The sequence below is a fragment of the Sus scrofa genome, chromosome 17 (genome assembly GCF_000003025.6).
Source record: "Sus scrofa isolate TJ Tabasco breed Duroc chromosome 17, Sscrofa11.1, whole genome shotgun sequence".
Classification (NCBI taxonomy): Eukaryota; Metazoa; Chordata; class Mammalia; order Artiodactyla; family Suidae; genus Sus; species Sus scrofa.
This window is the reverse complement of record NC_010459.5, coordinates 22013807-22030087: the sequence shown is the minus strand read 5'-3', so window position 1 is coordinate 22030087 and position 16281 is coordinate 22013807. Positions and strand designations below refer to the sequence as shown.

The window sequence follows — 16281 nt, the reverse complement described above, 5'->3', positions numbered from 1 at the left end:
ACATCCTCCCGAGAGTAGGGAGTGCCGTCAGGTAACCCTCTCCACACAGCCTCTCTGTGGTTCTAGTAACCACTCCCTCCCTCCGGTCCCTTGGTGACCAGTGAGTGGTAAGGCCTTCCCACTGTTGCCAGCCCCCAGGGTTCTGTACAATCTCTTCTTGGTTTCTGTCTAGCTGCTCACACTTCTGCAAACAGACCCTCACCAAATGCTCCTCAGTTGCCTCTTTGAGTGTCTAGCTGATTTGCCATCCCTCCTCATCCCTGTGTGTCCTCACCTGCCCACTAGGTGCAACCAGCCCCATTCCCTGTGAAAGGACAAGCAGCTGCCTGCCTGTGGGGCAGGACATGAGGGCTGAGGAGCTCGCTTCTCAAAAACGTCTTACTGCTTTACTGTCTTATGCAAAATTCCCAAACTGAGTCTTTAGATTTTTAAAATTAAAATTTTTTTTGTCTTTTGTCATTTTAGGGCTGCACCTGCAGCATAGGAAGTTCCCAGGCTAGGGGTCAAATCAGAGCTGTAGCTGCTAGCCTATACCACAGCCACAGCAACTTGAGATCTGAGCTGCATCTGTGACCTACACCAGAGCTCACAGCAACGCTGGATCCTTAACCCACTGAGCATGGCCAGGGATTGAACCCGCATCCTCGTGGATACTAGTTGGGTTTGTTAACCACTGAGCCATGATGGGAACTCCTAGTCTTGTTTTGCTTTGTTTTTTTAAATCACATGCATTGTGTTTGCAAAAGGCTTCTGCTAAAGGCAGTTTGGTTGTATATGAGGGACTGAGGCAGAAACCCTGGGTGATGGAATTTCCAGACGGACTCCAGTTTGGCTGAGGAGGGCAGAAGTGAAGAGGCTAAGAAAGAGCTTGGGGTGGGGGGCAGTAAAAAGAAACCAGGCGGAAGATGCCTTACCTTTCTTCAATACAGAATTACAGCCAGGAGCACACGGAGCTATATTTAAAAAACCAGGTTTCCCCTTGCACCTGAGTAGGCACTTTCATTTTCTTTTGGTCCATGTCTTTTGTACTTGTTCTAGGACTTTCTAGTGGACAAGTAGAAGGATGTACCAAAGATTTCCAAAAGGTTCGTGTGGGTGGGGGAGCTGGCATAATGTTCAGACAGTTTTCTTTCTCTCCCATCCTTCCCTCTGTGCCTCTGCTGGACAACTGACATCATCACTTCTTGATTTCACTGGGGGGCACTCAGTGAGGGCTGTGAGAAGAGATTCCATGAGGCTTGAGGCCCCAGTGTAGACTGATCCCGTGCTAGGGGAAGGGTGGTCCTACCCGCGTGCTGTGGAGGCTGTGTTGCTGGCAGGGGACACAGTAGGGCAGCTGGGCTCTGTCTGGTGCAGGAGGGGGATTCAATGAGCAAGAAAGACACTGAGAGAGTTGGATACCATAAGGGGCAAATGAAGTATTTAAATGGATCCAAGGATGGCCTTGCAGAGGCAGAAGGAATCTCCAAAACACAGACTCAATATTTGGATGAGAAAGAAAATAAACCCTTCTTACCAACTTCAAACAGTTTGGTGGCATTGAACTCTTCACTTCCTGCCAGCAGACTCACTTCGGTGGCAGCTGTCCTGAAGGTGTCTTCAATTCCTAAATAAGGACAGGAGCTCATTTTCCCCTAGTTCTATGGAAAAAAGTTACCCTCCCCCATCACTGGCAAATTAAAAAAAAAAAAATACACCTGAACAAAGCCTTTTTTGTATTCATTACGACTCATGGGCAGAAACTTGCCAACAGAGGAAACTGTAAAAAGCAGGTAGCAGAGCATAAAATATATTAAAGCCCAGATACCCTTTGCAAGGTGAGATCAGGTCCAAATGTGCCTGGATATGCCTAAGGAACTCACTTCCTGGGCCCAGGAAGGGGGTTTTGGGGGTGGAGACAAATTTAAGGATGGTGCTGTCTGGTGATGTCGGGGTAGCAAAATAAACCAGAAGCCATAGAGTACGGTGGTTAACAACGTGTCTAGGGGTCCACACCAGTCTTAATGACTGGCTTGCTGAGTTCAAATCATTACTAGCTGTGTGACCTTGGGCAAGCCAAGGAAGCTTTGTGTGGCTCTGTTTTCATACCTGTAAATGGGGAAGGCCAAATGACCCACCTCATAGCATTGAATCAATTAAATGAGTTATGTGTCAAGAAAGCGCTGCTGACCGCCGTTTCCCCCCCAGGTATCTGTCTAGCTCATTTGGAGGAAGCAGCAGTCCATAGGGTAAGACATGATCGCTCATAGGCAGGGACTCCTCCAGCATTGCTGACGATGCTTCAAAAAGAATAAGCTGATCCTTGTTAATTATCTATTTGTTACATAGTACCTTGTGTGTATGAATCCCAACCTCCTAATTTAACCCTCCCGGCCCTCCACGGTTTCCCCTTTGGTAGCCATAAGATTGATTTCAAAATCTGTGAGTTTAGAGAGATCTACTCAATATTCTATAATACCCTATATGGGAAAAAAGGATTGATAAATTCATATGTATAACTGATTCACTTTGCTGTATACCTGAAACTAACACAACATTCTAAGTCAACTATACTCCAATAAAATTTATTACAAAAAAGTAGGAATTAAGTTGGGCTTGTCATTGCTTGCTCTGAGGAACCGAGCTTCGCTTACTTCAAATTTCCTGGCTCCTTCTTCCTCCCAAAGGTCCACCCCCACCCCAGTTTCCTTTGAAAACAGGAATCTTGTGCAAGTGGAGGCAGTGAGGAGAGGAAGGGGCAGTGACTGTGGACTATTGGTTGGAGAACTTTGGCCATCCTGCTAGGCATGACTTGATTTCCTTTAAGGGGCTCTCTCTGACTTTATGTGAGGGCCCTAGAACTTGTTTGTCTGATTGGTTGAGGGACAAAACTTCTACAGTGTAATTACTGTCAGGCCAGGGAGACTGTATGCCCCATGAGACTTGCAGTAATATTGCGAATTGATATATCCAAAAAGGAAAGAGATCCTGAAAAGGAGATCCTCCATGTTCAAGGGAGCCCTGGAAAGCTGGAAAAGTCAGGAACAGAGAGGCAGAAAGGATGGAGGTAGGGTCAGATGAGAAGAAAACGTATGAACAGGGCTGCTGGCCATACTGCTCTCAGTGGTGAGAGAAGACAAGAAGGAAACATTCAGAATGGCAGCAGAGGAGTTCCCCAGTGGCCTAGAGGTTAAGAATCTGGCATTGTCATTACTGTGGAGAGGGTTCGTTCCCTGGCCTGGGAACTCTTGAACACCTTGGGTGTGGCCAAAAAAAAAAAAAGCAGCAGAGAAGATACCCCCTAAGAAGATCTCTGGGTCTACTGCCTCGGTTCTGGATGCAGCTCTGGAAGAGAAAGCAAGCCCTCAAACCCTGACAGTAAATACTTCTGTGTGGCCTTAAAAAAACCCCCCAAAACAAAAATCTTTGGAGTTCCCGTTGTGGCTCGGTGGGTTAATAGTCCGACTAGTATCCATGAGAATGCAGATTTTGATCCCTGGCCTGGCTCAGTGGGTTAAGAATCCGGCGTTGCACAAGCTGTTGTAGGCCACCGGCAGCTGCAACTTCGATTTGACCTCTAGCCTGGGAACTTCCATATGCCACAGGTTTGGCCCTAAAAAGAAAAGGAAGAAAAAAAAAAAGAGGAAATACTGCCCGTATTATCCATGTGTGGCCGAGCCTGATACCCTTCCCTTTGGTGGAGGTGAAGGCATTGAATAGTTAAGAGCACAGACTATGGAATCAGACCGCCTGTATTCAAATCCCAGATGAATCACTTGCTGCCTGTGTGGCTCTTGGCAAGTTAACCTGTGTGCCCCAGTGTCCACAGCTGCCAGTGAGTACCATCATAAATACCTAGTTACAAGGTTATGGTGAGGATTAGACGAAACAACACATGCAAAGACCTCAGAAAGGTGCTTGATACTTAAATATTCAAATGTCCAGTCTTCAAGAGTTTCATTATCATCTTTTTTTCATCTTCATCTTCCCTATCTTCCCTTCATCTTTATCTTCATTTTGGGGGTTTCATCTTATCTTGGTCATTTTCTTCTTCTTCATACTCTCCTTCTCTCTTTCATTTCCTTCCTACCCTCTTCCTCTTCTCCCGTCTCAATTATTATTATTTACTGGTTCATGTCTACCCACCCAAATCCCATCCCTCTGGACTTCTAACCCAGCTTCATTATGATGAGCATGGGAAAGGTCAGGAAAAACCCCTTGATGGTCGTTGCGTTTTCGGAAACCCATCTGCAAGGCTGACGGGGATCAGAATGGCCTCCTTTTGTACACTGGCCCATTTTCTGCGCATGCCCCTTGTTATCATCCACCAGCCCAATCCGATCCTCTCTCTCAGCAGAAACTCCTTTGCTCTTCCACTTTTTGTTCTAAATCTCAGCCTTATGCTTTGAGAGCAGAGGTTCGAGGGGTAGAAAAAGGAAGCCTGGGGTGTAGGAAATGAATGTTCTGTCTCCAAAATGTCTTTCAGAGGAATCACTTGGAATGCATGTTTTTTTTGGAAGAGTCCTAGGCAGTATTTTAGGCTGGTTTTCTCCCTGGCCATGTGGAAGACATGGTAGGTGGAAAACTACAAACCAGGAGTTGGTAAACTTTTTTGTAAAGGGTCAGAAAGTAAATATTTTAGGCTTTGAGAGCAAAAAAGTTTTCTTTTTTGAAAACTTAAGTACAGGTGATTTATAACGTGTTAATTTCAGGTGTATAGCAAAGTGATTCATATATATATAGAGAGAGCCACATGTATGGCATATGGAAGTTCCCAGGCTAGGGGCTGAATCAGAGCTACAGCTGCCAGCTTATGCCATAGCCACGGCAATGCAGGATCCAAACCATGTCCTCAACCTATACCACAGCTCATGGCAACGCTGGATACTTAACCCACTAAGTGAGGCCAGGGATCGAACCAGTATCTTCATGGATACTAGTTAGATTCGTTACTACTGAGCCACAATGGGAACTCCTATACTTTTTCTTTTTTCAAATTCTTTCTATTGTAGGTTATTACAAGATATTGAATATAGTTCCCTGTGCTATGTATTTCTAGTCCTTACTATCTATCTATTTGATATATAGTAGTGGGTATCTGCTAATCACAAATTCCTAATTTATCCCTCCCCACCACCCCCCTTTACCCTTTGGTAACTGTAAGTTTGCTTACTATGTCTGTGAATCTGTTTCTGATCCCACTGAGCCACAGCGGGAACTCCTGAATGATCTATTTCTGATTGTTCATTTCACACACGGTCTTGGTTGCATATTTTTCCTCCTCCTCTCTCTTCTTCCTCCTCCTTCACAACCTTTTAAAAATGTGTGGGCCATAAAGACATAGACTGTTGGTTTGAGAACCACTGCTACAGACAGTCACAGTGATTTTTCACCGAAATATGGCCTCTCCTCAAGTTTGCAATGAGTTAAGTCTCTGAATGCCGACAATGCAGTTTAAATTGATAATTAACTACCAAGTTGCCCCAGTTTGCTCCCCTGGGAGCCTTTGGAAACTCTCTGGCCAACATGTGGTTTTTCTATAGATGGCTGTTAAGCCCCTGGTCCCGGCTTCCTTATTAGACCATGAACGTCTGTCTTCATGTGTCTCTTTAAGGTACAACCAATCCCACATCAAAGGCCCAAATTAACCAGAGTCCATCCTTTAAATTAAGTACATGGTGGCACTGTCTTCTAGGTCACGGGTTACTGCAATTGTGTCGAAAACTCATAAAACACACTGTTTCATCCACTAAGCTCTTTACTCATCTCTTGTCGCTCCAGTCTGGTCAGAATTCTTATTAGGCAAGTGGTTGTCTTATTAAAAGTCAAGTTCTATACATTTTAAAATATAAATTAAAAGCTTCTCCAGACTCACAGACATAAAGAACTAGTGGTTACCAATGGGGAGAGGACAGGAGGGGCAATGTAGGGGTCGGGGAGTGGGAGGCATACACTACCTTGTAAGATAGGCTACAAGGATGTATTGAACAAACAGGGAATATAGCCAATATTTTGTAATAATTGTAAATGGGGTGGAACCTTTAAAAATGATTTTAACAGATTAAAAATCTTTTTAAGAAAAGCTTCCCCTTGGAGTTCCCGTCGTGGTGCAGTGGTTAACGAGTCTGACTAGGAACATGAGGTTGCGGGTTTGTTCCCTGGGCTTGCTCAGTAGGTTAAGGATCCGGCATTGCCATGAGCTGTAGTGTAGGTCGCAGACACAGCTCAGATCCCGCGTTGCTGTGGCTCTGGCGTAGGCCAGCGGCTATAGCTCCAATTTGACCCCTAGCCTGGGAACCTCCATATGCCATGGGAGCGGCCCTAGAGAAGGCAAAAAGACAAAAAAAAAAAAAAAAAAAAAAAAAAAGCTTCTCCTTGAATGTGGAGCCACACTTCTGCATACCCCCACCTGGGCAGTTTGGACGGTCACATGTCCTGGATTCTGTTGCAGTGCATGCATAGCCACAGGACCTGGTGCGTTTCTGGTTGCCGTTCCCACAGGTGACACTGCACACAGACCACAGACTCCAGTCGCCTTCACCATCGGTAGAATCTGGAAGGGAAAGGGAACCAGGGATGTGGTCATTGGCCTTACCCAAAGAGTCCCACCATCCCCCCAAGTCAAGCTGCCTGTCAACTGTTCATCTCCATTGTCCTTGCTGTTGGAGGGGGTCAGATGCCAGCTGGTGTCAGAAGGCTTACAGGTTCATTTTAGGGACTAGCCTTGTGAAGGCAGCGACTCTATCTGAGGTTTTGGACATATGGCCAGGGCCTGACCCTTAGAAGGTGTCAAGTAAGTGCTTATTGAGAAGGCAGGCATTTGCAGAGCATGGAACCACGGAATAGTATGGTAGGAATTTTTCCAAAATGACCAGTTACTTCTCATGCAAAGAGAGGAGTCACATGAAGGGCCACCAAGACACTACACATGGGAATGAAGCCTTCCTGGATCTTCCAGCACTTCCCAGTGGGCAGCTGAATGCAGCTGATACCATTGGCAGTAGAGGAGCTGCTCAGTGGGGCCCCACCTGAACTCTTGAGCCACAGAATCATGAGAAATACACACAGCTGCCACCATGTTACCCAAGTCTCAAGATGGTTTGTTACACAGCATTCGATAACTGATACATAGTGGTAAAGCTAGAAATTGTCCTTTGGGGCCATCACTCAATATCCATCCAACAAATACTGAGACCCTATTATGTACCAGGCACAATTCTAGTTCAAAGGTCTCTGTCCTGTGGCACTAATATTTTCATGAGAAGACTCAGATCATAATCAATAAACATACAAGATGGGTAAATTACACAGTAAATAAGAAGTTGATGAGTAGTGTGGAAAAAGGAGAAGCAGACCAGATTAGGGGGCCTGGGAGTGTGAGAGCTGTAGGGGAGGTTGGAAGATGATCTAGACTAACTTCCTCTTTTCAAAAATAAGGACACGGAGTCCTGGAGAGGTTGGGGGACCCATTCAAGATCCTAAGGGTAAGAGAAAGGAAAGCTTAGGCTCTTGTGCTAAGTCCTTGATCACTAAAGCATGAAGCTTTCTGCAGCACCTCTACTCTGAAGTGCTTTTTCCTGCTTGGTCCAGATCTTCCTCCAGCCCTGGGGCATCTGCCAGGGCCAAGCACAGAGCCCCAGACGTGTGCCTTGCAGAGAAGGGGTGCGCTCCATTTGCAGCAGGTCATGGTGATTGTTATTATGCAGGCCTGGCATGCATGCAGTCCACACATGTTACCACCTGAACTGTGGGCCCTGTGCCAGCCTCCCAGGCTGCTGTTTCCAAGGAGTTCACTCTGAATGCCTCTGAGGCAAACACAGGCCACTGAGCTCCTCAGCCTGTTATGCAGTTGGTGGGCGGACAGCTGGTTGACCCTCACCCAAAGCAAAGAGTGTGCTCACACCTCACCAGCCCCAAGGGACCACATCTATTTCTCCCCACTTCCCAAAAAGGAATTTTTCCAAACTTTGATTTTCTTCTAAGAAATGGTTTTCCAACCACTTGGCCAAGCAGATGTTTGAAACTACTGCCTGGCATGAGGGAGGGGGACCTGTTTCCCTCCCATCAGCTGCCTTTGTCCCTCCCATTTTTTCCTGGGCATCAGCATGGTGGAACTGGAGAGGATGCTGAGATGAGAAGCAGTGGCTGCTCCCTCCAAGATCTCTTAGTAAACTCTCCAGATGTGCCTGGAACAATCACATGTTCGCAGCAGGCATGTCCAGATGTAGCTGGTTCTATGCACAAGTGAACACACTCATTGCCTCCCGTGTGAAGCCCCCAGACCAGATTTTGTTAAAGGAAACAACCACTGTGATAAAAAGCCACCAGTGAAGATTATATTTTCTTTAGACTCATAAAAAGGGGGTAGTGGGTCATTCAGAAAAAGCTTACTAAATCACCGAGGTAGAGTCCATGTGACCTGTGTGGTGGGTACTGGCCTAAGACATCATCCAGTGATGCCTAGAAGCATCCCACTTGAAGTGATGTGGAGGAGTTCCCGTGGTGGCTCAGTAATGAACCCGAATAGTATCCACAAGGATGCAGGTTCGATCCCTGGCTTTGCTCAGAGTGTTAAGGATCTGTTGTTGCTGTGAGCTGTGGTATAGGCCAGTGGCTACAGCTCCAATTTGACCCCTGGCCTTGGAACTTCCATATACCCATGGGTTCTGCCCTAAAAAGCAAAGGAGGAAGAAGAAGAAGAAGAAGAAGAGGAAGAGGAAGAGGAAGAGGAAGGAAGAAGAAGGAAGAAGAAGGAAGAAGAAGAAGAAGAGGAAGAAGAAGAAGCAGCAGCAATGGGGCCCGTGGATGCTGCCCTAAAAAGCAAAGGAAAAAAAAAAAAAAAAAAGAGAGAGAGAAGAAGCAGCAGCAACGGGGCCCAACCATCTAGAAATCTCTTGCAACCATTCCTTCTTGTTGCAGTAAAATAGAGAGCTAATGTTGGGAAACACCATATCTGAGCTTTGATATTTTAGCATTAAATGCACCATTTTGGAATCTCTGCATGAGGTAATTTCCTGTTTTAGCTTCTTGGATCTAAATTATTGAATGCCACTACTCTGTCAGATTGTGTGAAAAATGACTTCCATAATTCTTTTCCTTATATCCACCCTTTGGTTACCACCCTTTCACATGGACTCTAGCCTCGGCCATGTGATTTGCTTTGGCCAATGGGAAAATAGAAAACAAGATGCAAAAGGAGGCTGGAAAAGGGCTTATGCATTTGGGCTTGTCTTTTTGCCATAGGGAACTCTTTAAACGCCTTGTGAAGGGCCAGGGATACTGTCCTGCTGGGACCCTATCATTCTGAATGAAGCCATGCTAGACCATGCAGCCCCAGCCTGCAGACTCTAGAGAGAGAATACATTTGTTTTTCAAAGCCACTACGTTTTAGAGGTCATTTCTTTTCTTTTGCTTCTTTCTTTCTTTCTTCTTCTTCTTCTTTTTTTTTTTTTTTGTCTTTTTAGGGCAGCACCGTGGCATAAGTAAGTTCCCAGGCTGGGGGTCGAATCTTCAGAGCTGGAGATTCAGACCTATGCCACAGCCACAGCAACGTGGGATCTAAGCCGCATCTGCTACCTACATGGCAGCTCACTGATGCTTAACCCACTGAGCGAGGCCAGGGATAGAACCTGCATCCTCATGGATACTAGTGGGGTTCTTAACCCACTGAGATACAACAGGAACTCCCAGGGGTGGTTTCTTAAGCACTAAAAGCTGATTGTTGCAAATACACCATAAAAATCCTCCCATAACATTCTCTCTAGATGGCAAGCAGGCTCGGGAACCATGAAGGGTTTATTCCTTCGGTAAGTGGCATTCTCCATGTCTTTGTTTTAAATACTCACAAAGCCATTTTTTTTTCCAAACTCTTAAAACATACTGGTTCCCCATCCCCCCAGTTAGGCATAGAGCATTTAGACTGTCATGCAGCTAATCATTTCTACTGGCCAGCAGTGAAATGAAACGACCTCTTGGGGAACACTGGGTACACCAACCCCACTACCTGGAAGCCTCTATAGCATACAACCCCAGATGAACGTCCCAGACAAGCCCCACCTGGAGGGGATTTCTATTTGTTTAATGTGTTTAAAGGATCGAAAAGGAATTCCTGATTGGGAGGACCAAGTTTTGAGGGCAGTATTCTTTTCTACACTAATAAAACCATCCTGTTCTGATTTGCTCACCTACTAGGGAGTGTGGCTCAGAGCAGAAGATGAACTCGAGTGGCAGAATGAAGATGACAACAAAGACAGTCCCTGCGAACATTCGCGTGATGCTTTGACAGCCCCTATCTGTGACATCAAAGAGCTCGGAGGGCAGAGAACAATCCACAGGGCAGTGAGCTGAGAGCTGGGTTTCAAGGATGTCATTTGAAATTTTAAAGTGGTCATTATTGGAGTTCCAGTCATGGTTCAGTGGTAACAAACCCAACTAGTAACCATGAGGACATGAGTTTTATCCCTGGCCTTGCTCAGTAGGTTAAGGATCCCGTGCTGATGTTAACTTGTGGTGTTGGTCCAAGATGTGGCTCGGATCTGGCATTGCTGTGGCTGTGGTGTGGGCTGGCAGCTACAGCTCTGATTGGGCCTCTAGCCTGGAAACTTCCATATGCCATGGGTGAGGCCCTAAAAAGACAAAAAAAAAAAAAAAAAAAAAAAAAAAAAAAAAAGGACCATGACCTATCAGAAAATTGCAAAGAACCGAGTCCCAGCCCAGGTTACACCAAGCAGTGTCCATCTGATTTCATTATGCAGGTTATTCAGAACAGTCTTGGGAATGGCATGCTACTATTCGACAGAAAAATATCTTTCTTTGCCCTGAATGATACCTTAAGTATCTCAAACACAATTTGATCTAAAGTTGAGCTGACTCATGGTCACATTATATGCTCCCACAATCACAAATTAGGTCTATCTTCTGTTGTATATTTATCATTTATTCTAAAGATGCTGTTACATTCTATTTATTTCACCTAGGATTTTTTGAAATATTCTTTGGCCACAAATATTTAAATTCTTATTAAAAATCCAACCTTCAAAATTTGAGATCAACATCCTGCCCTAAGCCCAGTTTCTCTGGCAGTTCTGGCTGGTCTCAGGTGAGACAGCAGATCCTCAGATACAGTGATGGCTTTGCCACTGTATGAACCCCACTTTTTTGAGTTATATATTTTCTCCTTGTATTCTCCATAGCACCCAACACAGGGATAAATACTTAGCAATTGCTCTATACTTTCTTGGAGGTTTTTTTTTTTTTTTTTTTTTTTTTTGTCTTTTGTCTTTTTGTCTTTTGTTGTTGTTGTTGCTATTTCTTGGGCCACTCCCGCGGCATATGGAGGTTCCCAGGCTAGGGGTCCAATCGGAGCTGTAGCCACCGGCCTACGCCAGAGGCACAGCAACGCGGGATCCGAGCCGCGTCTGCAACCTACACCACAGCTCACGGCAACGCCGGATCGTTAACCCACTGAGCAAGGGCAGGGACCGAACCCGCAACCTCATGGTTCCTAGTCGGATTCGTTAACCACTGCGCCACGACGGGAACTCCTCTTGGAGTTTTTTACGTTGTGCCTCCAATTTGCAGAAGTTCCCTGGCCACAGCAGTGACGATGCCAGATCCTTAACCAACTGAGCCACCAGGGAACTCCATATACTTTCTTGTGGATTGAAATAAAAGAGGACTCAGCTCATCTGATGCTGGATGGAATTCTGGAAATCTCATGTTCCCTGTGAGCCAGACCGAGAAGCAGTCATTACTTATCTAAGAAATGCTGCTGAACTACTGTAGTGTGTAAGATACATGCTTAGAGTCTCAAAGTGCGGTCTAAGGGCTAGCAGGGTCAGCTTCACTAGGGCTCTTGTCCCTTTCCTACATTCACTGCATCAGAAGCTGCTTTTAGCAACACCCACACTGCTTTAGAGGTATCATAAGGGACAGCATTTCCTTTATAAAGCAGCCATCCTGATGTCTAGTCTAATGACAGGGACGTTACTAAGAAAGACTCTAAAATCATCCACGATGGGACTTTCTCCATGGCCCAGGGTTGCTGTAAGATTCAGATGGAACCTATACCCCAGGTATTGCAGGTCTAGAAAGCGGGGCGGAAGATGGATGATGCAGCCATAGTAACTGCCCCTGCAGAAGAAAATTCTAATGTCAGAGTTCCTGTCATGGCTCAGTGGTTAACGAATCCAACTAGGAACCATGAGGTTGCGGGTTCCATCCCTGGCCTCGCTCAGTGGGTTAAAGATCTGGCATTGCTATAAGCTGTGGTGTAGGTCCCAGATGTGGCTGTGGTGTGGATCCTGAGTTCCTGAGTTGCTGTGGCTCTGGCGTAGGCTGGCAGCAACAGCTCTGATTAGACTCCTAGCCTAGGAACCTCCATATGCCCTGGGTGCAGCCCTAGAAGAGACACAAAGCCAAAAAAAAAAAAAAAACAAAAAAAACAAAAAAAAAAACAAAAAAAAAAAAAAGAAAGAAAAGAAAATTCTAACAAGACTGAAATGGAGGAGGTTTTTTGTTTGTTTGTTTTGGTTTGGTTTTTTGTAGGTTTTTTTTTTTTTTTTTTTTTTTTTTTTTTGGCTACACCTGCAGCATATGGAAGTTCTGGGCCAGGGATCAAATTTGAGCTGAGGTTTTTACCTTTGCACAGCTACAGCAATGCTGGATCCTTAGCCCACTGCCCCACAGAAGGAACTCCTGGAGGAGGTGTTCTTAATGTTATAACCTTTGCAGAATAAATTTCTTAAAGCTTTAGATGAAAAAGTTGTGTCTAAGTTGTGGGCTTCATACTTCAGTGAGCATGAGAATCACCTCTCGACCTTGAGTGAAGAAAAGAAAGAAAGAAAGGAAGAAGGAAGAAAGGAGCAAAGAAAGCCTCCATATCTCACTCCAGCACATTCTGATTTAGGAGAAAGACAGCCGAGGCCCTTGATCTGGGCTGCACAATGGAGTTACCCTTGGAGCTTTAAGAAACACTGATGCCTAGACCTCACTGGTGATTTGTATACCCCTATTCCAGATCAAGAGCGCTTGTTCAAACAGATTTTGGGATCCACCCTTCAGTGTTTGATACAGTACGGCTGCAGTGGGGTCTGAAAATTTCTATCATTGTCTCTGGTGATGCTGATCGACTGGCTTGGGGACCATACCTTGAGAACAACTGGTATATAGGAAAGGGGCCCCGGGCCCAAGATGGGTGTTAAATTTAACGTGCAACTGAGGGCTTCTGAAGTCAAGGGTCTGAGCCCCACCCACTCAGAGAGACGACGTTCTATGTGGGTGGGGCAGACAGGTGAAGCTGCAGCTGTGCAATGTCAGACTGGCACCCAGGGATCCTCTGTGCCTCTGTTGTTCAACAATTCAGTTCAGCCCTGGACTTCCCCTCCCATTCCTGCCTTCCAATCAAACTATCCCTTTCTAGATCTGTGCTACTGTCCTAAAAGATGTGGTTTTTTTTTTTTTTTTTTTTTTTTCTCTTCCCAGAGAGGCAGACTAACCTAGTGGTTAGGAGGACAGACTTTGGACTTAGAGGGTCTGAGATGAATTCTAGGTCCCTTGACGTCAAAGTTGCTTAACTTCTCCAGGCTTCCATTTCCCCATCTTAAAATGGGGTCCTTGCCTCAGTGAGCTGATTAAATGAGCTGATATATGAGAGCTGCTATGAAGGCAAGTGCTATAGAAAGGTTGGCTACTATTGCCTGTCCTTCTGGGAAAGGGGAAGGTTTCATGGGCCTCTTGTGGGGGAGGGGTCTGGGAGCTCTCTTTCTGCTCCCCTAGCATTTGCTGTGTATCTCTACGGTGGCTCTCTTTTGCTCTAGCAGTTAATTTTTCTCCTTTTGTCCACAGATTATAATATCTTCTTTAGGAAAGGGCTGTTTGAATTCCCAGCACCTAGCATAGTGAGGGGCATAAGATATGTTCAGTGTCAGTTGAATAACTGAATGATGTGGCTGGGGGGGAAAAAATGTCTTACTCTTTTTTTTTGGCCCCGCCCACGGCATGCAGAAGTTCGCTGGCCAGGGACTGAATCCAAGTGATAGCAGTGAAACACCAGCTCCTTCACTGCTAGGCCACCAGGGAAGTCATTTTCTCCCGCTTGTCATACTCTTTTTGAAGTTGCCTAGGATCATCTATTAGCAGGCAGAAATAATATACAATGGGTCTTTCTGCCGAAAAACAGGGGTAAGGGTAAGAATGCAAATGGTGCTGGACAAGTCATCTTCGTCATATAGTGGTTGCTCCTAAGTTCACTGATGGTGAATGACAGGAACTTCACCATGGTGGATGCATTTGTGTGATATCAAGGCACACTGCCTGATTCCCTACAAAGCCTGCCCAGATGCTTTCCCAGTTTCCTCTTCATCTAGGACACACAGAAAACATTTCCCAGCCTCCCTTGCATCTCTGTGGGGCCATATGATGAGGTCCGGCCAATAGGATTTCAGCAGATGTGATGCGTGTCACCTCCATGCTGAGGGGGATAAGAGTGTGTGTGTGCCTTTTCCAGGCTCTGTATTTCTACTTGTTTGCTAGACTGGATAATCCTCAGGCCCTCACAGCTGGTGGAGCTTCAAGCTGGAAGGAGCCTGGGTCCCTGAATGACTGAGGGGATCCGAATTGCCCTGACCCTGTCTCCCATCTCAGCTTAAGTGAGAAATGAACTCTCATTACTTTAAGTCATTGAACTTAGAAATTGTTTGCTAGCTCACCTATCCTACTCTAAAAGCATGGGAAACTATGTCAATTTGAGGTCTTGAAATTTATTGGTGGGGAGGCCTCGATTTGACAACTTATGATGCGCATGTGACACACAATGGTTCCCAAGGGCCATGCCACTGCCAATATCAAACAAGGAGGCAGCTGGGAACATCTCTGTCACAAAACTGATTTTCAATATGATCTTTTACAGTCAACTCTAAGAGGAAGTTTATTTGGTGATTTCTTCATTTTTGGGAAAAAAAAGAAAATCGGGGGGAGGGGAATAAGGCAGATCCTCAAAGACCACTGACAAAAAAGAGTTCTCCCTTAGCATAACTGGTATTATTTTAAAATTACAGTCTTTCCAGAAAACTGTGGCTGCTCCTGCCTCTTGGGGCTCCTGTGGATGGAGTTTTTACGAGGTACACCTCGTCAGAGACCCCAAGCCACACACTGTAAACTGGGTTTTGCTTGGCTCCATGTCCATTGGGCCTTCTCATCCTCATTTATTCTCCCCACCAACTTTATATCACTGGGTGGTCAACTCACCATATTCTGGCTGCTCTTTGGTTTCGAAAGTCCGGTGGCCTGGGGCCGGATGGTCCCAGCCCCCCGGGGGGTTGAGGAAGTTGCTGTCATCTGAGGTACTGTCGTACTTGTAGTCCTGGTCCCCGCTGTTGGCTCTTGCCAAGGACAAGGACCTCTGCCACCAGGCCCGCCAGTCAGGGGATGGGACTGACCAGCTGGGCTTATTCTCCGGATGCTGATCTTTATCTGCTTCAGAGTCAGGACCGTCCACCACCTCTATGGTGACCTGAAGAATTCAGAACAGGCCAGGGTCAATGAGGAATCAACAGCCTCCAAGCTGGATGACCCTTGGAAGAAAGTCAGGGAGAGTGGAGGGGAATGATGGATGCATCCCTCTTGGAGGAAAGCTGAGGCTGCCTGGCAACACAGATCAGGAAAGATTCCGGGATTCCCCACAGGAAAGGCACAAGGGCCTTGGGGTTGGGAGGAGGCAATGCATCTCTAGGGACACTGATTTACGAAGGACCACATTGCTGGGGAGTCTTTAATTCAAGGAGTAAACATGCACTATGTATGTTCTTCAAGGGGACACTTACTGAGTACTAATTCTGTACCAGGCACTGTTCTCAAGGCTCTATGTATATTAATTTATTTAATCCTCAGAACAAGCTTATAAGGTTGGTACTACTGACTGGCCCTTGTGGTTGATGATCTGCAAAGATGGCCCAGGGAAATTCCTCTCCTTCTTGTTATGTGTGTCCCACACCTCCTATCAAGAGGCAGGGTTAACTTCCCCTCCCTTTCAACCTGGGCTGGCCTGGTGACTCCTTTTACCCAGTAGAATGTGGTAGGTGTGACAGTGTGACATGTCTTATGAGGTCTTGAAGTTTACATTTTCAGTCTCTTGGAATGTTCCTAGTGTGACGTAGGGAAGCCCAGCCTAGACAACTGCGAACAAAAGGATCATGTGAAGAGGGAGGCCTTGTGGAGGACAAAGGCTCCTCAGTCAATGGCCAGCTCAAAAGCCCCTGTCATGGTGCCATCTTGGATCCTCCAGCCCAGCTGGTTCATCTCAGC

At 45.9% G+C, this 16281-nt stretch overlaps 2 protein-coding genes across 4 annotated transcripts in view; one reads left to right on the top strand and one right to left on the bottom strand.

The window, feature by feature from the left end:
* Positions 1-16281, bottom strand: part of ISM1 (isthmin 1) — an 88673-nt gene that overhangs the window by 6936 nt on the left and 65456 nt on the right. Inside the window, exons 3-5 of the mRNA XM_001925000.5 lie at positions 15226-15490; positions 6389-6532; positions 1517-1606 (exon numbers count right to left, since the gene is read on the bottom strand). Of these exons, the coding sequence (XP_001925035.3) occupies positions 1517-1606; positions 6389-6532; positions 15226-15490 (499 nt within the window). The remainder of the gene's footprint in view (positions 1-1516; positions 1607-6388; positions 6533-15225; positions 15491-16281) is intronic.
* Positions 1-16281, top strand: part of TASP1 (taspase 1) — a 395076-nt gene that overhangs the window by 328357 nt on the left and 50438 nt on the right. The gene's annotated exons all lie outside the window — the stretch shown is intronic.